The sequence below is a fragment of the Choristoneura fumiferana genome, chromosome 24, assembly GCF_025370935.1.
Source record: "Choristoneura fumiferana chromosome 24, NRCan_CFum_1, whole genome shotgun sequence".
Taxonomy (NCBI): Eukaryota; Metazoa; Arthropoda; class Insecta; order Lepidoptera; family Tortricidae; genus Choristoneura; species Choristoneura fumiferana.
Window position 1 is genome coordinate 8,790,531 of NC_133495.1, and position 24,198 is coordinate 8,814,728.

Here is a 24,198-nt window from a genome sequence, read left to right on the forward strand (position 1 = left end):
TGTTATAGTGGCAAAATAAATAATACATTTTAGTTGTCATCTATTACGGTTCTCGAAATATAGTGCGACAAATTCAACTAACTCGGCTATCTTGCAAAACTTCACTTTTTACAGTTCACCGTGAATGTAGCTGTATGTGGCGTGTGTTCGTGGTTTTTAGCTCATATTTTAAGCATTATAATATACCTAAAGCTATTATTAATAATTTGAGAAAAAAACAAAATAAAGCGCCTCCGTGTAAACGTCACCCACGTTACCTAAAGTTAGTGGTTTTTCTTTTCTTTCTTTTTTATTTCATATGTAAGATTATTTTCAAGTTTTCCTATTGGTTTTGTTTCTCATTAAATTTAGTTCTGCCGAATTTTAATTCTTTCTTTCTAACAATAATATATTGTACAGTACAGAATGTTAATATCGCTCATGACTCGTCGCGTCGGTTTTCTTCCTATTCCTGAAGATTCAAATGAGAAAGAAAAGCCGATCATTTGTTTGTTGCGTCTGACATCTCTGTAAACTAAGTACTTACTTACTAAGTGTAAGAACTCATCATTGTCCTTATAAATTTGCTTCCACCTCCAACGCCCTCTTAGCTCCCTAGTACGCAATCTCTCCACCGGACGCCCTCTATTACCTCGTTGCGTTCGCTATAAGGTGTCACAATTGGTTTGGACCTTGGCCTCTCCTGATCGCCTGGTACTAATCTGCTTACCACGGCAATTGAATGATCGTCCAGGTGCTAGGAACACGGATGTTTTCTATCAGATAGTTACGTTCTAGTTTTAGGCACATGACCTATCGCGGACAGCTATCTACCATTTAGTTGCTCAAGAAACGGACAATAGATTTAGATCTCATGTTAGCACAAAACATTATTATACTGGTACATATACATGTGTAAGTATGATATGTATTCCATCTCCATCCATCAAAAACATAGTGTGAAATGAAGCAGAGCTCAATATTAAGATAATGCGTCGTTGTTGACTTTGCCGACAAAAGAATTGAGATCTTATTATATAGTATAGGTACCATCAGCCAAATATATGGTCTACCACCCTAAAGTTGATAATCGTTTGTATGCCAAACAATATTAATGCCAACAATAGACTTGCTGTCAACTTGACGTTCGACTTTAGCGACACATTCATTTGAGAGGAACTTGTTTAAAAATTGATGGACCAATTATTTTCCTGATGGTACCAAGTTCAGTATAGAAGATCCTGATATTTTAGTTGCAAGAGCATGATGATTATGATGATGATGGTGATGATGAAGATAATGATAATGATTATGATGATAGTAATGATGATGATAAGGCCGCCTATTGCTCACCTTGTAATTTTTCCTCTGTGTATCTGTTTTCTGTATCGCTTACTATGTCTGGTGTACAATAAAGAGTCTTTTTATTGTATTGTATGATGATGATAATGATAATGCTGATGATGATGACTATTATATATACAACATCAACAGCGGAACTTTAAAGTGAACTCTCAACTTTTCCAGGGGTCTCAGAGTGCTTCTCATCACGATGTTTAAGATCTGGATGTGGGAGCGGAGGGGGACCACCGTAGTGAAGAGATGGGAGGAGGTCGCTAGCTGGTCGCCAAACAAAAAGGCTTTCGTCATGGGTGACCGCTCGCTCACGTTCCGGCAGGTAAGAAAAAACATAGAAAATGAATTGAAAATACAAACTGAAATATAGATGCACAGAAAAAACAGAAAAATAAGACCATCACTGGGAATCGAACCCAGGTCCTCGGTAATCCGTACCGCGTGCTATACCGCTACACCACTGATGGTCAAAAATAAGACCATCACTGGGACCATCAGTGGTGTAGCGGTATAGCACGCGGTACGGATTACCGAGGACCTAGGTTCGATTCCCAGTGATGGTCTTATTTTTCTGTTTTTTCTGTGCATCTATATTTCAGTTTGAATTTTCAATTTAGGTTTTACGGGATGACCGTAAAATTAAAAATTTGGAATTGAAATAAAAAATACAAAAAGATTCCAAAAAACCAATCATAGAAAATGAATCATTTATTCGTGACAATAGTAATAAGAAGTGACGTGCGTGTCTGAATCGCGCAGGGTTCAGTTAAAAGATTGAACTTAAATCTGTATAAGTAGCTAACATATAAAAGTTAAAAACCCCTTTGTCATTTTAAAGTTAAATATATCAAAAACGGCTTAACCGATTTTAATGAAACATAGCTAAATACCGCAAGTAAACTTGCTTCAAAATAAAAAAACGGCATCGGAATTAATTTATCTGTTTGAAAGCTGCGAGGCCATAGACAGTCAAACCGTCATTGGTGTCAAACTTATAACACCCGTTTTTTTGCATCGGGGCTAAAATTGCGAAAGTTTGGATGTTAGTTCCTCGTATCCATTTTACATAACCAACAATGGAACGAACCAATTAATATCCTAGTTCAAAGAGATTTCGTTGATGTAATTGGTTACTTTGAATGTCAATGAAGGCTCTGGTGTGGGGTATAATTGCTGAGCGAGCGAAGCGCGCTTCCCGCGGCAGCAGATGACGAAGCGTCAGGACTCAACTTTAAGTTAGGAAATAATTTGACCCTGTTTCAGTGCTGGTTATGCAAGATGGTTACATATGAGAAATAAAATTTATTACACACTGGATTTTCTGGTTTTTCCGATATTTACTTAAGTACAGTAATGTAATTTTTAGGGAGATGAATTCAGCAACCGCATAGCTTGGTACTTCAAACGGCAAGGCTTCAAGAGCGGGGAGGTCATCGCCCTCTTTATGGAGACGCAGCCAGAGTACGTCTTCATCTGGCTGGGATTGGCCAAGCTCAGGGTCACTACTGCCCTGGTCAATACGAACCTGAGAGGAGCGCCGCTCACGCACTGCCTTAAAATTGCTGGGTGTAAGGCTTTGATCTTCGGAGATGAGATGATTGGTGGTGAGTTTTCTCTAACGCTGGCAGACGAGCGGTTTGCACGGAGCAACACTAACTGCCGGCGTCGCGTGTGATGGATTTTACATGCACCCGCACCCACAGACGTGCGTTTACTCCGTGCACCCGCGCCAGCTGGCTAGCGTAGGCCTTAGATAATATAGTACCGGTCCGCATTGGCAACCGGTAAAAATTGGTAATGTTTTTTTTTTCGGGGAGATAGAGGATTGTTTTTTAATTTTATATTATGAGGTGCTTTAAGGCTAAGTTCAGATGAACGCGCGATGACGCGCGGGTGGCTCGGCGCGCGGTTTGAGATTGTAATAAATGGCAAACAACAGCATTGATTTCTTACAATCTTAAACCGCCCGTTGAGCAAACGGCGCGTCATGATGCGTTCATCTGAACCTAGCCTAATAGGGCATGCAGTTGGAAAAAAATACTATGGACACAACTATGGATGACTAGGAAAGGAGGATCCAAACAGAGCCCGAGGCTCGGCTAAAAAAACTAGCTTCACATCACCGACTCCCTAGAGCTAATTAACGATATTGAATACTTCTAGCATAAGTAAATAATTAAATAACATTGTACAGGTATTTACAAAAAACCGATGCCTAAAAAACCCTTTAATAAATCTAAAAAGAGAAAAAACGAGTCTAGTAGTCCACAGCTCTGTTATGTAACTTAAAATTACTATTATATTTTTAAAATACATACAACTAGAAAAAAATACTTACCTACAAATCCCCCCTCCCTCCCGCATGTCCCCTCCATCGGTTCAAAAGTCCCCATTACACTGGCTGCATTGCCCCTTTGTACCGTAAGGGACACTTGTTGAGTTTTGTTATAATTATTAATTGTATTTTTTTTATTCGACTGGATGGCAAACGAGCAAGTGGGTCTCCTGATGGTAAGAGATCACCACCGCCAATAAACATCTCTAACACCAGGGGTGTTGCAGATGCGTTGCCAACCTAGAGGCCTAAGATGGAATACTTCAAGTGCCAGTAATTTCTCCGGCTGTCTTACTCTCCACGCCGAAACACAACAGTGCAAGCACTGCTGCTTCACGGCAGGATTAGCGAGCAAGGTCCTACCACCTGCACAGAAGGTCCTACCACCTATTTTTTTGTACATTTCAGCCGTCAAGGAGATCCAAAACGAGATCCGAGACATACCTCTCTTCCAATTCAACTCGATCGAGCGTGGTGAGACCAGCACTCTTCAAGACACCTCTCCCCTGGCTTCTGAACTCAGTGAAATGAGCTCTGAACCCTTCACTGAAGTAGAACCTGCTAAGCCACGGGACACACTCATGTATATTTACACTAGTGGTACCACAGGGTTCCCTAAGGCTGCTGTTATTACTAATATTAGGTGAGTCTTCATTGTTTTTATATATAGCGGCCAACAGGGAAAGAGTTGACCAAAAGTGGGAGTAGAAGAAAAGGGGAGGTATTCGTTAAAAATATAGGGGGAAAACATAATAGGTGCCCACCTAATGGAAAGTATGCACCGCTGCCTATGGGCTTCCATAGCATAAGTTGAGTTACGGATGCGTTGCTGGCCCTTTAAGAAAGGAATAGGATCATTTTTTGAAGATCCCTAAGTTGTACCGGTCCGGAGATATTGCGCTGTAAGCTGATTCCATAGTTTCAAATGTACAGAATCCTAAATAAAGGACGGGCACAGGACTTATTTAAAAAGAAAAGCATATCCAGTACAAATTAGGCACTTCGTCCACCTGTAACATCTTACGCTTGTCCATACGTTGTCATCACAGAGGACGAAAATGGAACCTCAAGTGTCAGTAATTTTACTGGATGTCTTACTTTCCACGCCGGAGCACAGCAGCGCAAGCACTGCTGCTTAGCGGCAAGGTTAGCCAGTTCGACGGTTGCAAATGAACCTTGCACAAATTCCTACTATTCGTAAAACTCACCCGCCGTCCTAAAAAGTTCTAAGCTGTAACAACGTTTTTGGTCCTTCCAGATTCTTCTTGCTTCCTCTCGGAGTGCACACATCAGCTCGCCTCTCTTCAGAGGATGTAATTTACGACCCCCTACCTCTACACCACACGGCAGGAGGCGTGTTAGGAGCGGGACAGGCGATCATTTTGGGCAGTACGGTGGTGTTGAGGAAGAAATTCTCTGCTTCCAACTACTGGAGTGATGTGGCAAAGCATGGTTGTACTGTGAGTGTCGCTCGTAGTTCTGTGTTCCTCGTATGGTAGGGTTATTTGTAGTTCCAGGATAGTGATAACAAAACTACAAAATAAAACCGGTCAATTGCGAGTCTGTTACCGAAACAAACCATTTCCTGTAAGAAGTCCTCTTTTTTCCACTTTATTTTATTTCTGATATTAATTGATTTAGAAATATAATCGTTTTCATTACTACCAACCAAAACGTAATAAAAAGGTTTTTGTGAGTAAGCTTCATTCTCCATACTTACCTGCATATTTTTTGCAAATCGGTGTCAAAAACAAAATGGACAAACTGAGCTGAGTCCTTTTGGCATCACACTACAGCACAATGTCTCTTATTTTTCCTCTCTTCTCCTATTTATGTTTTTACTGCGTTTTTGTTGTGATGTAGTGTGTTTTTCTTGTCAATAAATGTCGTGAATTTGAGTTTGAGTTCAAACTTCATTCGAAATGCTGATCTCATTCTCACGTACAGTTTCACTTTATGCCAACACTATGTTTCTCATGCCGCTCTTCTTTCAGGTAGCCCAGTACATCGGTGAAATCTGCCGCTACCTCCTGGCTGTCCCGCCAGCAGCGACGGACCAGGCGCACAAAGTACGCGTTATCGTAGGCAATGGACTAAGGCCGCAGATTTGGCAGGAGTTCGTCCAGAGATTCGGTGTGGAACGGGTGCTGGAGTTCTATGGAGCCACTGAGGGCAACAGTAATTTAAGTAAGTGATATACAACAAGGAATAAGGAAGGTGATAGTGATATTCAACAAAATGCATGGTGGCCTTGTAGTTTTATCTATGGCCTCTCAAGCAAAAGATCACGGGTAATTATATTGAAGTGCCAATTATACATTCGAAAATACAGTTTTCGAAATTTTCGAAATTCAAAATTCGAAGTTTACCGCCACCACGTGTTCATGCAGTTCCTCCACATCCATACCTCCACACTGTTAGTATACACACAAAACCTATCTATTACCAACACTACACTGATGCGTTTATGCTACCAGATGTTAGACTAACCCGGTGCATGTGCACGCGTGTGTGGTGCGGTGCGTTATTAGCATAGTGTACGGTTGTGTTGCACTAAAGATGAGCTCTGGTTGAGTTCGAAACGCGTCAGTGTAGTGTGGTATTGGTGATAGATGGGTTTGTGTGATGTATCTTGCATAAACTTAGCTATCATAAAGGTCGCGGGTGAGCAAATAAATTACTTTTGTTAATTGATTTGTACCTCCGTAAACTAACGCCTGATTCAATAAATAATTCAATAGTGTGTGTAAAGTCGGCTGCACCATTTCAAAACATAGTAAGGGACATTAAGCTAATTTTACAGGAGAGAGAAAAAACATGTTTTGTCTCAGCCGTACGAAATTTTGCAATATTCGTTCCAAAAGTGATACTTTCTCCGTTTATTAGATTAAGCCGAATATCCAGGTATATATATATGCACTTAATTTCCTATATTGCATGTTTTATGTGCCATACTAGGTTTTGAAATTAAACTCAAATAAAAACTTATAGTGAACCGACCAATTTCAAAACCCAGTATGTGTTGTCACTTTGACATGATCAAGAGGCTAAAAAGACTAAAAATCATAAGTTTTAATACGTGGACCTTTTTTCAATTTAAATAAAACAAACAGTCAGCTAAGTAGTTGTTCATTACAATAATTTATTATAAAAAATAAAAATTACGGCACCAAGTCTTAATTTTTTTACTTTATATTATCCAACTACCTATTAATTACCATAATTACCATTACTATTATTGATTACTGAATGGGAGATTGATCCAAATATTTTTTCGGGACTGGGGTATCAGTGGTACTAGTTTAGGAGCGGATTCAGGAGCGGAAACAACAGGTTGACTTTCATTTTCTTCTGGAAACATTTCTGGAGAAGGAATAGGGGGCTCACTTTAATTTTCTTGCGGAAGTATATATATCATAATAGCAAGATGGTTCTATTAGTAGAAGCAAAGATGAGCAAATAAGCGACGAGGTAGTATTTTGAACGTTAGTCGTTATTAATGGGATGAAAAAATAACATAAAATAGCAAAAACTAACACCGAAATAACATGAAATGTTAAATGGCACAGACATAAAACATAACACAAATGCTCAAGCTCAATAAAACCATGAGACACACACTCCCACGCTCAATAATAATACAGTATGATTACTTCCGATTTGGCACTCGGCAATTCTCGGCATACCTACATCGAGAGAGATCTGAAGTGCAATAGGTACTTAGGCAGAGGTTTTGTTATTAATTACATGAAATAGGTTTGGGTATTTTATGTGATTAAATTCTGGGTTTTTAAATAAGTATCCTATGAAAAAACACGAACATTTACGGTTAAAACTGAGACGTCCCGAGTATTAAAGTAGAAATAATCTTACTGTATGAAGCGTAATAATTAAATATCCAAACATTTTGCAAAACATGTGTGTTTGTATGTTTGTTGGTATGTTTGTCCGTCTTTCACGTCGAAACGGAGCGACGGATCGACTTGATTTCAGGCATAGAGATAGTTTATGGGCCAGAGAGTGACATAGGCTTCTTTTTATCCCGGAAAAATGCACAGTTCCCGAGGGAACAGCGCGCGGTAACCGGATTCCACGCGGGCGAAAGCTAGTATTATATACATTTACTTACACAAAATGGTTGTTGTCTAAATTCAAAGCGTTGTTCACTATACGCTTGGTGCGATTGCCTTATTTCATTCATTTATTAGCCAAATTACGCTACGTTTTAGCAAAATTTTAACGTTACACGTGCATACAAACTCAATCTTGGCTGGCAACTGCGCGTTTAAATGAGTTCGAACAGCTCCAGCGCAATAGCATGAAGTTAGCGCGGCAGCACAGTGCTGCCAACCATAACGCGTCAAAATGAATAAAGAACAACGTACCTATAACATTTGACTTACAAAAACTAGTAACTTCAACTAACAAACACATACTACTTTCCAAAAAGTTACAATTAAACTCGTTTGACCATATCAAAACCTAGTAAGTCTCTCTGACTTTTTCAAAACCTAGTAAGTGCATGTCCCATACTAGGTTTTTGAAATGGTTTTGTGCCATACTAGGTTTTGAAATGGTCAAGCCGGTTTTTTTCTGTACTTACTAGGTTTTGGAGTACTCGTATCTCTGAAGTTGAGCGAGATAGGCCTCTAAATGTTTTTGTATCTTGTAGGCACTTGCTAGAAACCACGTTTTAAGCAAAAATCGCAAAATTGAGTTTTTGAGACTTACTAGGTTTTGAAATGGTGCAGCCGAAGTCTCTTAACCTAACCTAAAGTTCCCCATCTGTACTGGGCTCGCGTGGGAGATAACCTTAGCCCTCTCATTCTGATAAGTGGCCTTGAAATACAATTTTCTGGAATAAAAATTACTTATACTGTTATATTCTTCCTAAGGTCTAAAATTTATCTCCATACCATCATCTAAAGCATCATCGGGTTAAGTTTGGCTCATCAATACTCATATTCATATTTAACCCGCTGAATCGATAATTATGTTACCTCTGTAACTGACGAGAGACAGACTTAGGTACAGACAGATAGACAATTTTTTTCGCACTTCGTTGCTTAAAAACAAAAGGGCCACAAATCAAAAATATATTTTTTTTTCAATTGCATTAATGCAACTATTACAATACTTAAAAAAATATTTTTATTTGTGGCCCTTCTGTATTTAAGCAGCGATTTATGATATTAGCATAGTAAAAGAGGAGAAGTAAGTCCACTCCAACCCTTTAGGAGATTTAACTGCCTACTCCGGCGCGGACGCTTGGGTTTTCGACGTCTATTTTAGATTAATTAGGTACGTACCTACCGGCAAATAATTTCAGTACGAAAACTTAACTTAAAATTAACTTAAAATTGTCTAATGTCTGTGTCTAGAGAAACCAGACAGATTCTATGCCGTTATATTATTAGTATTATACTAAATTTAAAAATATTATTTATTAATTCGCCGGGATGGTGATAGCGACTGTATACATACTACTCATGTTTACCTACACATAATACTATAACTATATTGTTTATAGGTAGGTAGGTATCTAGTTTTTTGTCCTTGTACGAAATTATTACACTACACTTATATACCACTAATTTACAACTATACCTAATACAAAAAATACGTAAGTACGAGTACGAGAACGTAAAAGGTGATCATCTCGCGAAGCGAGTGCAAGACGAGCGAGCTAAAATCGAAACGTACGGCACCGACCGACGACAGCGCAGCCTTGACTAAAGAAAACTTAATCCTCCTTAAATTATCAGTGCGTGCGTACGGCGACAATCGGCGCGCACACATTTAATCCACGCGATGTACTTTTGTTCCTAGTGAGTCTACTTGTCCTCTTTTACTATGATATTAGTAAGGACCTGTGGAAGGACTAGTAAGAAAAATGAAGTGTATTTTTTTTCAGTTAATTTGGATTCAAAAGTTGGTGCCATAGGATTCTTAAGCCGTTTAGTATCCTCTGTGTACCCGCTCACTCTAGTCAAGTAAGTTGAACTGGAAGGAAAATTCGCCAATTCCTCCAAGCTTTTCTTTACGTTTGGTGTCGAGACTTTTGGTCCGTGGGGTCCTAATACTTCGAAGCTTTGTAAGGAAATATTAAAGAGGTTAGCAGAAGTCACAGGTGACCGAAGAGCTGGCAGCTTAATCGGAAAAATAATAACTCGTAGGTACTCATAGCTTTAGCTATATAGACAGGGAGCGCTGCCAGTTTAGAACTTTGCCTAAGAGGATTCCTTTGAATGATTTGTTTTAAAAAAACATATGTTATGTATGGAAGGACTTTGAGTTCAGGAAAATTATAATATATATAAATAGCATAATTGCATGATGAATAAATAAATAACCGTCTTCATTAAATACATACATATAACATGTAGTGTGTAGTAGGTATATATATTTAATGTTGTGACTTCAAAAGCAAACAATATTTTTTGACTTCTTCTTGGTATCCAATGCAGCTAATTTTGCATATTACATTTGCAGTAGCGAAATTCTATTGATCCAGCCAGAATCGTCTCCGCAGGACGGAATTCTTTAAAGGATAAAGGCATCGACTTGAAATTTGACACGGATATGTTAGTTAGGATGATAATACAAGCTCGATCAACAAAAAAGATTTGTATAAAACATGAAGTTTTAATAACTACAACTACAAGTATATTGAAATTTCAGATGCGATGAAATAACGGGAGAAATATTAAGAGACTCCGATGGAAGGTGCATAAACTGTGGGCCTCATGAACCAGGTATTTCATAAGGTTCCGTAACTTAAAAGGTTAGCAGGTGGAAGTACCTTTTGCAAGGTCCTCCCGGATTGCTATACCACGCGCCATATAAATCTGCCTAAAAATTCATTAAGATACTCAGTTTTGACGCATTTTTGAGATAGTTTTTTTATGCGACGTCTTTACGTTACTCCCGGATTGTGTTCGAATCGCTTAACGGTATAGTGCCTATTCAATTATAGGTATTATACCTTTATAGTTTTTGTGGTACTAGTCGTGGCAATGAACTTTTAGGCAAAGTTAGGCGGCGGAAGGTATACCACCATCTTGCTTGCTAATCCTGCCGTGAAGTAGCAGTGCTTGCGCTGTTGTGTTTCGGCGTGGAGAGTAAGACAGCCGGTGAAATTTTTACATTTTTCATTCATTTTACAAGCTTTTATTTAGTTTCACCTGTTCCGTTGTCTGTCTGTCTGTCTGTAGTCAAATCTTGTAAGTTAAATTTGACCACCCTATATATAAATCGCGTGATAATGTCACTACTAGACATCCCGGTAGTCCAGCCAGGATCGTCTCCGCAGGACGGAACTCTTCAACGGTTAATAGCATCGACTTGAAATTTGGTATGCAAATGTAGTTTGGGTGACAATGCAGGTACAGTCAACAAAAATTACAGTCAGCAAAAAAAGCTTGTATTAAAAATGAAATTTTTATGGTTAGGTTATTTGATCTAAATTCTCACTTATAGATCGCAGGATGTACTTTAGATTTACCATTACAGGACTTCTACTAGGCAAAATAGATCCAAAAAAGGCTATTCTGACGTTCTCCGGCTACGCTGACAAAACGGCGTCCGCGAAAAAGATGGTGAGAAACGTGAAGAAGGAGGGAGACTGTTACTTCAACACAGGGGATATACTCGTTATGGACCACTTCGGGTACTTCTACTTTAAGGACAGGACTGGGGACACTTTCAGGTAGGTTCTCAAAACCTGAGCTGGAAACTTCTTGAGAGAAGCTCTTGGATATCTTACTGTTTTATGGGTTGTCACTCCCTTACGCAAGCTTCTGCATCCTCTGGTGTTTATGCCAGAATTATTTTCTTGCAACGGACATTACAAGTTCTGAAGCTGTCTTGTAAATGCATAGAACTACGCTACCTCGAATGATTTCTTTTGTCCCATCTCAAAGCTAGATTTGGTAGCCAGCTTCAAAATGGGTAAAATATTACCAGTTCCCATTTGGTAGCTAGCTACTAATCTGGCTACGAGATGGGAAAATCATTCCCATTCGGTAGCCAGTTACAAGTTGTGAAAGCACGATTTCCATTACGTAGTAGTACAAACAACCAAATCTTGCTACGAGATGAAACTAAAGTATTAAGGTGATTTTCCACCGGCCGGCAAGGAGAGACGACACGAGACGAGACGAGAATTGAAATTAGTATGGCGGCACCCGCGGCGGCCCGCGGCGGCTCGCGGCGGGCGCGCGAGAATGCATACAAATTTCAATTCTCGTCTCGCCTCGTCTCGCCTCGCCAGTGGAAAATCACCATTATGATTGCCAGAACGATTTAATTGTAAAAAATCGTAGTACCTAAGTACATTAGGTGTCCAAGATCTACGCTCTTTCACTATCTTATTTGCCGCAGACAGCCAAATGTAACTTTTCGGTTTCACCTTTCGGACTTCGGTCTCCTGAAGAAGGCGAAATATCTTTGTAATAAATAGTCTGAACCACACACAGCGCTTACTATTGTCGAACACAATATTTAATCATTTTGCAGGTGGCGTGGTGAGAACGTGTCAACAGCAGAGGTCGAAGGAGTCATCAGTACCCTCGTGGGGCTCAAAGACGCCATCGTTTATGGAGTTCCGGTAAATAAAACTGATTAATAATTTACACTAAAGCCAACTAACGGGCATTCACCTGAAGATAAGTTATCACCGCCACCTACAGCTTGAGACTGCTGGTGTATTGCCAGCCTAGCAAACGGTGTATAATAGCTATTTATGTACATGAGTGTTTTAAGGCCTAATTACGTAGAGTGGCATACAATATTTAATCGACATCCATATATTAAATCCTCTATCATGTGTTAAGCAAACCATTGAGAATGATCTGCATTGTAACCAGAACTACTAGTAAGTATGTCAGCCCCACGAGCTGCGCCCGATGCGCGCCCGCATGCTGCTGAACACCTACTGCACGCGTACTATAAATCTCATTACGATACAGATTTCTTTATCGTAATGACCGTTACGATACAGCCGTGTTCATAATAGAATTCACTGTCGTTATCCAATGTGTATGTCTTTCTTAATGCTTTCAGATTCCCAACGTTGAAGGCAAAGCAGGCATGGCAGCCATAGCCGACCCAGGAAAGAAACTGGACTTCTCTCTCCTGTCTAAAGGCATCCGGTCATCTCTCCCGGCATACGCCAGACCCCTCTTCATCAGGGTACTCCCGGAGCCTCCTCTCACAGCCACATTCAAACTCTGCAAGAAGGATCTAATGGAACAAGGTTTCAACATGGGAGTTCATGATGATCCCATGTATTTCTTAGACCAGAAGACCGGCGAATATGTTCCTTTGACGAAGAAGTTGTACGATGATATTCTTAAGGGTGTTATTAGATTGTGATGCTTGCCATTAGAGGTATTTAAGTATATAATTATTAATTTGTGCGGGTTTGTAAAATTAATGAATTACATAGGAGTTTAGGTAACAAGAACAAAAAACCATGTGCAAGTCGGACTCCCGGACCGATGGTTTCGTATAAATCAAAAGTCAACTATAAAGACAAAGTAATGCTGGTACCCCAGTAATTATGGGACTTTTTTCTTTGTCAGCCTACGCTAGTTGGCGCGGGTGCACGGAGCGGGTGCACTGCCCGGTAATAGTTATTTGTGATACGAGGTTGGTAAATAACCGTGTATCATACGTTTTTCAATACGTTTTTGAGAAAATAGGCAATTAATAAAACAAAATTGAAAAATAAAAACGAAACAACGCAAAGTTTTACAAAAATGGCGCGTCCGTAATGCGCATGCGTAAGTTTTGTTTTCAATTAGGTTATTAACTAAAATTATCAGGTAAAGGTTCGACGCGTTCAGCCACTGCGATTTTTCCGAATAAATAAAAGGTGGAAATCATTAAAATCTGAGGTTATTAAATTTCGAGTACTGCCTTTTCGCAACGTAACGTTTGGCAACCTGTTACATTTCGCAACTTTTCATTTCGCAAACTCTAAAACTGTTAATATTTCAGGATTTATTTCAGGGCCATCGTGTAGAACCCTTTAGGTTAGGTTAGGTTAGTTTTATTAAAATCCTGAAATATTTACAGTTTCAGAAATATAAAACAGTTGGGAAATGAAAAATTGCGAAATGAAACAGGTTGCCAAACGTTATTCACGGAAACATTAGTAAACCATTTAATTTACGGTTTATAATAATTAGAATCAATTTTGCCAATTCATTACTTAGTTTTGTATATTTATACCTACATTTTTCTACGTATAAGTCGATATTTTTATTTTTGTAGTATGAAACTGCTTAGGTATATACTTTAAAAATGGAGAATTAAAAAAAACTGTAAAAAAATCGCACAATACTTCGTTTTTTTAGCATTAGAAAAAGGGTAAACCATCTTGAGGAGTCATTATATAGAAAAACGTTTTTAAAAAACAATAACTATTACTTGTGACCAAAAGCATGTAAATGATCATATATCCTTTCTAATTGATACGTATTCGCCGTGACTTATTTTATAAAAGTGTTTTTCAATAAAAAGACATGTCAAGATCGCTTACCTTCTTTCTAATGCTATAAAAACGAAGTATAGTGCGGTAAAATAAACTTAGAGCCATGTATACATCCTTTGAAAGTGAATTTTTCGAGCAAATGTATTGAAAAATAAATAAAATGCGCGCAGTTAGCGTTGCTCATACTTTTTTTAGGGTTCCGTAGCCAAATGGCAAAAAACGGAACCCTTATGGATTCGTCATGTCTATCTGTCCGTATGTCCACATGCACTTTTTTGCGAAACTATAAGAACTATAATTGGTAAGTAGATGTATTCTGTGAGCCGCATTAAGATTTTCACCCAAAAATAGAAAAAAAAACAATAAATTTCGGGGTTCCTCATACTTTGAACTGAAACTCAAAAACTTTTTTTTCATCAAACCCATACGTGTGGGTATCTATGGATAAGTCTTTAAAAATGATATTGAGGTTTCTAATATCATTTTTTTCTAAACTGAATAGTTTGCGCGAGAGACACTTCCGAATTGGTAAAATGTGTGTCCCCCCCCTGTAACTTCTAAAATAAGAGAAGAGAACTTGTAAAAAAAAATATATGATGTACATTAACCATGCAAACTTCCACCGAAAATTGGTTTGAACTAGATCTAGATAGTAGTTTTTTTTAATACGTCATAAATCGTAAAGTAAACGAAACTTTTATATTATGTTACTTGCTGCTACGGAACCCTTCATGGGCGAGTCCGACTCGCACTTGGCCGCTTTTTCATTAGGCGTCCGTCCACCCGCTTCGTTCACCGCGTCAGCTAGCGAAGGCCCTTTTGCTTGACAAAAGATATATTCTTGGGTACTTTGGTTTGGCTATTTATTGCGCGACATTATTGATTCCGATACTATTATGTAAAGACATTTTGTGATATACTTACATGTGATAATTTACGCCAAAATTAAAAGTATTCCAAAATCAATGTAAATGACAAAAAAAAAAATAATCTCAATTAGATTTAAGAAATATAGATATCCTCTGAATGATTTATTTAAAATAAATTATGTATATAAAGGACGCAGTTTTTTTTTTTAAATTAAACTGATTAGTATTTATTCATCCACACAGTGCTTTACTATTCTCGTGTCCAGTCATTCTCCAGATTAAACTGGGTGTTTTATAAATAGACCAGAATATTGGCCCGCGCCCGCCGTCCGTGTGAAGTTGTTCATATACAGCCACGTAAATAGGCCCGCTGAACTATCTACCCGGCCCGCTAACGACCCGCTTCCAACCCGCTGCCGTCTGTGTATTTTACGCTTTAAACTGTTTCAATGTAAGTCCTATTTACAGTGGCGGACTAACAGGGGGGCGGAAGGGGCGGCCCGCCCCGGGCCTCCGGTCTTGGGGGGCCCCCAAATGCCTCCGTGTTCCCTGATCAAATCCTAAATAAGAATTTAGAAATGTGCTTAGTACCTACATTTTTTTTAAAGCCAGGGGCCACATTCAGCTTTGCCGCGCCGGAACTCTGGCTTAGTCCGCCACTGCATATTTATATCCCTTATTATTTAAATCGTCCCTAACTCTTCACTGACGAAGCCCACCGTCTGCCCTCCTTGATCCGCAACAAAAACGTTGCCTCGATGACGTGAGGATTCAAATCCTTTGTCTCAGGCAAGAGATAGCGAGTCAGCAGTGTGGGAGAGACTACGCAAGCGGCAAAGACGAAGAAGACGACGTCCCGTCCGGTTTGACTGCTGGCACGAAGGCGAGGAAGGATGAAGTTGACCACGTAGATCTATAGCATTATGATATGATGGATTGGGCGAAGCCTTTCACCTAAAACATCAGAGTTTACAGTGATAATGGATGACGTACGTGAATTGGCCTCTGGAATCCGGAGTTCGTAGGTGGCAGTAGAGAGCTTTTTAATCAGAGGTTGACCCGAACCAATTTTTAACTCCCGACGCAAAAAGAGGGGTGTTAGAAGTTTGACCGCTATGTGTCTGTGTGTGTGTCCGTCTGTGGCACCGTAGTTCTTAAACGGTATGACCGATTTGAATGCGGTTTTTTATTTAAATCAGGTTTCTAGCGATGGTTTTGGACGCCATGCAGTAACAAACTCATTTACCGACCTTGGGCTTCATGACAAGTTATGACAATTTATCCATGAATTTCACAATTGTATCTACTATTTAATTTATTGAATCATTGAATCAGGCGCGTTAATTTTCGGAGGTCTATATGAATGCACTGAAACAATTACTTTGCTGACCCGCGATCTTCAGAGCGCAAAGTAATTAGTTTCAGCTAATTCTATTACTTCTGCATTAAGTAGTTTACCAATGTCTTTTGCTAATATCGGCACTAGATTAGGTATGTATTTTACTTAGGTACGGATTATGTTAAGTTAATGATTGCTCTTTTTAGCTATCAAACCTAATGAAATCTATTACTAACTTCTATCTGTTGAAAAAGTTTGCCTTGTAATTTTGCTTGTCATGTAATTTTCAATAAAGACTTTTTGTGTTGTCTCTATTTTTTTCATTATTTAAAAGTTTTTTCTTGTGTAAGTGCTACGCAGAACGTTTCAAGGAGTGAAAATACAAACGTCGTTAATAAATTTATTATTTCACCATTCAATGCCCTTCAAGAATCAATAATAGTAAGTGGTTTTATACTAAGAAATGGCCAAAAGAATAATGACATGACGCAGGAAATTTGTCAGTCAACTAGCTCACGAAGTCGGTGTTGTTCGTTCGATCACAAACAGATAAAGTAAAGATGAAAGAAGTTTTGTTGAACAATTTACTGGACAAAGAGTTTCAGAAGATGTTATTCCCTTTGAATCTAATGCAGACAGTTATTTTACAACCTAAATACAGGATCCTCAATGGATTCGTTACTCCTATAGGATTACGTGAATATTTTATATGTTTCTTGGGTGTTATAGTCGTTATATTTGTGAACTTGATAAAATGGTATTCCTCCAAATTTTACTACGAAGTAGACTTAGCTAGCGTGGATACACTGCTTGCTTTTGACACTGCGTTTTACAGTTTGTCAAGTTTTGTTCTGTTGACGGTAAACTTTGTTCAGAGCAAGAACAACGTGCTGTTAATACTGAAATTGCAGCAAGTGTATAAAGTGTTTGACAGCAACAGTGGCTTGAAAAAAACCCGGAACTATAATTGTGTGGCTATCTTGATAATAACATTGACGTGCTTGTTGTTTCTCATTATCAATTATGGCAGACATTTTCATCAAATCATATTCGTTATATCTCTTTATTACTTTGATGGAAATATTATTTTTGCTATACAAATTATGAAATTTCTAGAGCATGAGATAAAAATGTGGTTGAAGGCGTTAGATCGCTTTTGTGTAACATGTTCTGAACCAAATCATAACAAGTTGACGAAGTATTTCAGTGAAATTGAACAGCAAGAAACAAGGCTGTTTACAGCATTTTTAGATATAATGGAAGCTTTTAAACTTTACAAATACATATTTCAATATTCAGTGAGTATTCGCGCGTTTTACAGCTTACTTGTTGCCCGCGACTTCATCTACGCAGAATTCTATTATTAGGTACACACTCGAGGGAATTTTAAGTTCTTCCTTTCAGAAGCTCAAACTATGGAGACAGTTTAATGCTATTTATAACGTTTAGTACTTTAAATGTAAAAGCGTATAAACAAACATCTCAATGTTGCGTTTATAGAATAAGACAGGATCAATTAAATTTTTCTTCCAGATTTACATTTTGCCAAATTTCATGTTCTTAAAGTAGGCCAAATTTGACTCCTAAGATTTGACAACAGACAACAAGTGAAACTAAATAAAAGCTAGTACAAAGACGGCATTGAGTCTTGGAAATTTTACTAATTCATCTTTGGACAATAATCCATACTAATATTATAAATGCGAAAGTGTGTGTGTTTGTTTGTATGTTTGTCCGTCTTACGTCGAAACGGAGCGACGGATCGCCGTGATTTTTAGCATGGTGATAGTTTATGGGCCAGAGAGTGACATAGGCTACTTTTTTTCCGAAAAAATGCACAGTTCCCGAGGGAACAGCACGCGATAAACGAATTCCAAGCGGGCAAAGTCGTGGGCAAAAGCTAGTAATATAAATAAAATTAATGACTAGTCCTGCGCCGCTCGCATCCATTGACTCCTGCGACCTTCATCTATCGCTGCCATCGTGAGTCCCGGATAAGTACAACCTAGTGCTCTTTAAGGCTAGAGTGAATAGGCTGTTACTGAACCAGTGAGATACATCTTTGGACTCATATGTGCACTTTTCATTTTTCATTTGAGATAGGGCTCCATTACGGGTCAGATTTGTGTACAAAGACAGTCCACCTTCTTGGGGCCTGCCTACCACCGCTGCTTCTGTCAATCAATACGTGGGCATCATTTAAAAACACTGGTGCCAACGGCTATCGCATTAGTACTTTTCAGTATTGTACCCCGTCCATTTACTACTTTAGCTTAGCTGTTTTTCGGACTTTGTCCCTCATAAGTATTATTCAGCAAAATTTTGCATGCCTACTGTTAGAGGGCAGCTAGCATTATTGTCATTTTTATAAGTTAATACCTTACGAGTATAAGAAATTCCAACATCGCATTTATCCACATAGTGCTAAAGCCAATAAATATTTAATTTCATTAGTAATTATGATTGTTTTGTTTATAATACGTACTCGTATTTTGTTTTCCAGATACTATTACTGGCGATTGAAAATTTCGTGCACCCGTTGATATATATACAAACTTTTTGAGCTCCAGCTCAGAAAGCGAGGAAGTTACAGTAAGTCCCAGAATGCAAGTAACATTACTTATGAGTCAATGCAGAAATCTACGTGCGTGTGTTCACGTGTATGTGTAGATTACTCTAACGTCAAAACATATAAGAATCAAATTTGCTACAGTACCTTCCGTTACCTATCTCCACTTTGACAGTCGGCAATATTCTACAATGTTTGTAATCAAGATTTGGTCATGGCCACGACAACGTCAATCCAGCTTTGTATAAGTATTGGATACGGTAAAAAGCTTGATAGTAAAATGCAAAACAAGAAACTGATTGGATGGGGCTACATAACGGCCTTGAGGTTTAAATGGCCTCAAAAACGTATGCCGGTGGAAAGCTACGGGACACTACCGCCGAGTAACTTTCCTAGTCGGTCAGCTCCTGAATATGCAGAATCATCATACGGAGCTGACAGCCAACCACCAGTAGTAGAGAAGCAGCAAGTAGAAGAAATAGTAATTTGTCGTAATTTGTTTGTAATTTAACTTTAAGATTGACGCCAAGACCTCCCGAGTGTCAAAGTGGAAATAATCGTAGTGTACGCAGAAAGTTCAATCTTAATAACATATAATAACAAAAAGTTGGAAAACCCCGACTTTGTCACTTCAAAGTGCAATATCTCAAAAACAGATTAACCGATATTGATAAAACATGTCTAAAGCATGTTCAAGAGCTACGTTACAGACAGACACATAGCGGTCAAACTTATAACACCTACCTTTTTGCGTCAGGGGTTACAAAACTAATAAAAAATTGTGATGTTTTTATGAAATTAAATAAATGTTTTTTTTTCTTTCTAATTAAATGGAAAATTGTATTTTTCAGGCAGTTAATTTATTTTACGGCTTAGTATCTTCTTTGTGGGTGGTCAAAAACTTTACGTTGTTGATTGTCCTATGTGTGGCTTGCCAGAAATTTTACCTAGTCGTTGAGGAAGTGGAAAAGGCAACCGCTGTTATAAGCGGCTGCCATGCGTCCTTGTTTATACGTAAGTTTATTTAAACTTTATGTTTATTGTTTACAATTCAACGCATCTTAATAATATGTAATGATATTGTAACGGATAACTCACGTCTTAAATCGAGTTTAGTTTGACATGTTTGCTACGAAGGCCTCACGGTAGTTTCATGTTCATCTTATTAATATTTATATTCACTTATATTAAGGATTTTTATTGATAGAATAGTATAAAAGGTAGATTTGGAACAATAAAAAAAACAAACTATAATATTCAAATTAAATAAGCTAAAACTAATAAAGCTGAAGCTAAGCTAAAGCTAAATCTATTTCTATCACTGCGGCATGGTACCAAAGATGCTGGCAGCATTTCCCCGCTGGATCGTAAGGCTGATGCGTTGAGCGAGGAGACTGCCAGCTCTTCGGTCTCTTGTGGTGTCTCTGAGTCTCTTTTATATTCACTTATTCATTTTTAGGGTTCCGGAGCCAAAATGGCAAAAACGGAATCCTTATAGTTTCCTTATAGTCTGTCCGTCCGTCCGCAGCTTTGCTCAGGGACTATCGATGCTCGAAAGCTGTAATTTTGCACGAATATATAATATGTAAACTATGCCGACAAAATAGAATAATAAATAATTCTCCAAAAAATTTTCTAGGCTCCCATAGACGTAAAGTGGGGATGATTTTTTTTTCTAACCCAACCCTATAGTGTGGGGTATTGTTGGATAGGTATTTTAAAACCATTAGGGGTTTGCTAGACGATTTTTCGATTTAGTGATGTGTTTGCGTAATATTCAACTTTAAAGTGCAAATGTTAATTAATATTGAGCGTTCCCTCCCCCCTCTTAAATCTAAACAGGTAGGTGGAAAAATTAAAAAAAAGTCAGGATGGTAGTAAGTATATCAAACTTACAAGAAAAACTATAACGGCTAAGTTTGCCTGAGAATTATTAGTACTTTTAGGGGCTGTATCAACATCCATTGATTAGTGTTAACTGACGGTTAAATTTGATGCCGCCTCTATTTGTTTTGTTTGAATAGACGAAGACGGCATCACATTTAACCGTCAGTTAACACTAATCAATGGATGGTGAAACAGCCCCTTAGAGTAAATAGCAGCCTAAGGTATAAAATATACATAAACATGAAAGATTCCGTATAAAATACGAAATCCTTAGAAAAATATTACTTAATTTTTTCGTAATGGCTACGAAACCCTATTTTGGGCGTGTCCGACACGCTCTTGTTAAAAGATTTTATTTTGATTGCCCTGTTTATTTATTTATTTGTATGCGTCAAATCTTGGAAGCTTAATTTGACCCACTCTCAGCGGTCGAATTAACGTGAAATTTGACGTACTTATGTGAATTTGGTGACAATACCATAATCTGGTAGAGACATCTTGGTGGTCCTGCCAAGATCGTCTCTGCAGGAGGGAACTCCTGAATGGCTAAAAGTACCGACTTGAAATTTGGTACAGATATGCAGTTAAGAATGGAAGTACAGGCAGCTAAAAAAGCTTGTACTAAAAATGAAATATTTAACAGAAACTTATTTAAACAAAGAAGTTAACAGATGTCACTGGGGGACCGAAGAAGCCAGCTCTTCGGACAAAGAAGTAAAATAATAAGTGCTCCTTTAAATAATTTGTTTTAATTTAATTTTTTTTTTTCGATTGGATGGCAAACGAGCATGATCCTGATGGTAAGAGATAACCACCGCCCATAAACATCTGCAACACCAGGGGTATTGCAGACGCGTTGCCAACCTAGAGGCCTAAAATGGGATGCCTCACGTGCCAGTAATTTCACCGGCTGTTACACTCTCCACGCCGAAACACAACAGTGCAAGCACTGCTGCTTCACGGCAGGATTAGCGAGCAAGATGGTGGTGCATCCGGGCGGACCTTGCACAAGGTCCTACCACCTGCAAAACTTTAGTTTTTGTTTTAGATAATTATTAATTAATAAGTATAATTTCATTATGTTGTTGTAAGTAATTACTTATATCATTTTATTCATTTTGATACCGTGTTAATCTAGATAAGTAGATGGTTAGTTTTACGAAGTTGTAGGTATGTAGGTACATGACTCGCATTTACGGTAAGGAATGTCAATCTATCATAATACTTGATTATTTATACTCTTAATACGATTAGCTTTATCGATTGATTACTTCACGTCGGTACAATTTGTGTGGTGTATGTTTACATTTGGAAAGCCTTGAATCTTACTCGTGTTAGTTTTGTCAACGAAGAGGATTTTTAATTTTGTTTTCAAATTTATTGGTCGTTTATTTCTAACCTGATTTCTTTCAGTAAGTACGTCACGTTAATATAGCGGGCGAAATATCTGACACGTCCGTCTCCTATATCGTATCATATTTATGCATGCTTGTCGTCATATGGTGCTGGTGACTGTACTTCTTATATATCCTAGTGTGTGAGTGAGTGAGTATGTTTGTTCCTCCTTAACGCTAAAACGGCTAGACGGATTTCGATGAAATTTGGTATGTAGATAGCTGAACATCTGGAATAAGACATAAGCTACTTTTTATTCCCACGAGATAGAGATATAATCTCGAAATAATAACCACTGGGCTCATGAAAAAAAACATGATTGTTTTTAATGAAAAGACAATGAAAACCAAGATTTTCAAGAATTCCCCCGGGAATTTAAAAAAATCCTGAAATTTCAATTCAACTCAACAACAATAAACTGCAGAATGCGCAAGCTGGTTTATACATTTAGAACTCTCAGAAACATTGCAGCATCTAAACTTTTAAATCAAATATATATAACTTTAGCATAATCAATAATATAAGAGTTGGGGAGGTGCAAATAAAACAAAATTTCTAGACGTAGAACGAGGGCAACGCTGCCATCTAAAAGCAGAAAGCAATTTCAAAGAGTCATTTGAAAATAAAAGAAAAAAAATTAGGGTATTTTGGAACTAGTGTTTTGAGAACTATGCATTATGAAAATGAAGTATTACGCCACCGATGGAGGATTACAGGTGAACACAATTTGGGGTATTTTGGGAAAGGTGTACTTTGGGACTAGTTCTCAATGGTTCACGTGTAAATCGAGAATGAGCCTTTTTGGAATATGGTGTTTTGGGCCTAGTTTCTATGAGGAGAGGGGCTTTCGAAATTAGAGTGTATTGACTAATAGTGCGTTTTGGGACTAGTGCATTCGCCACCGGAGAGAATTAAACTGTACAATGTACTAGATAAAAAAAGTATCCGTTAACAAGCTTATGATTCAAGAGTGTAAAAAAGTTGTGATGGAGTGGCTTAAAACATTAAACTAATAGTAATAAAATAATAATAATAATAATAATACAATTTTATTGGAAACAGTGACATTACAGATAACATAAAATTAAGTTTTGCACAGGAACTGTTTCACCGTACTTGTTTTTGTAGATAGAGGTTACCCGTGTCACCTACACTAGGCTAGGCCTGTCCCGTAGGATGACACCTTAACTACGAGAAAACTGAAGAGTTGCTATCATCATAATATAGTTGACACAATTACGCATGCACACACACACACGCACATATAAATGTTTCTATTTGGTACTTTTGTTGTTAAATTATTTTGCTTTTTATGTATTCCATAATAGATATAAAGGTCTGACTAGGGAGGAGCGGGAGCTCCTGGCACAGATTTCTTTGTAAACTTAGTAGTTAGGTGGTTTTTCTAATAATCAAAATTTTGTTTAAGTACAAAAGCTATGCAAGAACGTGCTTCGGGTGACCTCGTGCGCGCGCGCCGCGGGCGGGCTGCGCGCGGGCGGCGTCGTCGCGGTGGACGCGGGGCTGCCGCTGCGACTGCTGGCACTTCTCGCCACTTACACCGTCGTGCTGCTGCAGTTTGCATTCCTCTAGATTACAACGGTTGAGCTCTTTGCCCACCATACGATTGAAATACAATTTTAATTTAAAAAACTGATAATAGTTTTTCCTTTCATTATCTGTGCTTTAACCTTTGCTGTAGGACGTCCACTGTTGGGCATAGGCCTCTCTCATACAACACAGTTGCTTTGGTTGGAAACGGCCTGTATCCACCATGAACCCGTGCTTTAACCAGGTCATCCGTATCCGTCCATCTCGATTATATAAATGGTAGGTATGTGATTGGTTTTTTTTGGAGTCTTTTTGTATTTTTTATTTCAACTCCAAATTTGTTACTTTTACGGTTTTTATAGATGTCGCTAGTGCTGCTCAGTAGCATAGTAGAATAAACAACCTGAGATATGTATGCAA

At 38.3% G+C, this 24,198-nt stretch overlaps 3 protein-coding genes and 1 long non-coding RNA gene across 4 annotated transcripts; 3 read left to right on the forward strand and 1 right to left on the reverse strand.

The window, feature by feature from the left end:
• Positions 1-1,512: 1,512 nt before the first annotated feature.
• Positions 1,513-15,229, forward strand: LOC141441826 (long-chain fatty acid transport protein 1-like). Its single transcript, XM_074106711.1, has 10 exons — positions 1,513-1,657; positions 2,702-2,939; positions 4,079-4,313; positions 4,929-5,130; positions 5,665-5,857; positions 9,585-9,663; positions 10,352-10,425; positions 11,183-11,378; positions 12,188-12,278; positions 12,734-15,229. Exons 1-10 carry the CDS (start codon positions 1,532-1,534, stop codon positions 13,043-13,045), a joined length of 1,746 nt encoding a protein of 581 aa, XP_073962812.1. The 5' UTR covers positions 1,513-1,531; the 3' UTR covers positions 13,046-15,229.
• LOC141441828 (uncharacterized) lies at positions 6,992-8,421 on the reverse strand. Its single transcript, XR_012452858.1, has 2 exons — positions 7,800-8,421; positions 6,992-7,033 (listed from the first exon to the last, which is right to left on the reverse strand). It is a non-coding gene; the product is annotated as an uncharacterized lncRNA (long non-coding RNA).
• Positions 15,230-16,936: 1,707 nt separating the features above from the next.
• On the forward strand, positions 16,937-17,743 carry LOC141441941 (uncharacterized). The gene has a single exon (XM_074106829.1). It carries the CDS (start codon positions 16,937-16,939, stop codon positions 17,741-17,743), a length of 807 nt encoding a protein of 268 aa, XP_073962930.1.
• A 1,482-nt stretch (positions 17,744-19,225) lies between these two features.
• LOC141441942 (uncharacterized) lies at positions 19,226-23,835 on the forward strand. The gene is made up of 3 exons (XM_074106830.1): positions 19,226-19,426; positions 19,797-19,959; positions 23,657-23,835. The coding sequence occupies exons 1-3, from the start codon at positions 19,226-19,228 to the stop codon at positions 23,818-23,820; spliced, it is 528 nt and encodes a 175-aa protein (XP_073962931.1). The 3' UTR covers positions 23,821-23,835.
• Positions 23,836-24,198: the final 363 nt, after the last annotated feature.

Coding starts and splice junctions, on each gene's coding strand:
- LOC141441942 (XM_074106830.1), top strand. CDS start 19,226: ATGCAAAACAAGAAACTGATTGGATGGGGCTACATAACGGCCTTGAGG. Junction 19,427..19,796: donor AGCAGCAAGTAGAAGAAATA/GTAATTTGTCGT, acceptor TGTATTTTTCAG/GCAGTTAATTTATTTTACGG. Junction 19,960..23,656: donor CCATGCGTCCTTGTTTATAC/GTAAGTTTATTT, acceptor ATTTTGTTTAAG/TACAAAAGCTATGCAAGAAC.
- LOC141441941 (XM_074106829.1), top strand. CDS start 16,937: ATGAAAGAAGTTTTGTTGAACAATTTACTGGACAAAGAGTTTCAGAAG.
- LOC141441826 (XM_074106711.1), top strand. CDS start 1,532: ATGTTTAAGATCTGGATGTGGGAGCGGAGGGGGACCACCGTAGTGAAG. Junction 5,858..9,584: donor TGAGGGCAACAGTAATTTAA/GTAAGTGATATA, acceptor ATTTTTTTTCAG/TTAATTTGGATTCAAAAGTT. Junction 12,279..12,733: donor CCATCGTTTATGGAGTTCCG/GTAAATAAAACT, acceptor TAATGCTTTCAG/ATTCCCAACGTTGAAGGCAA.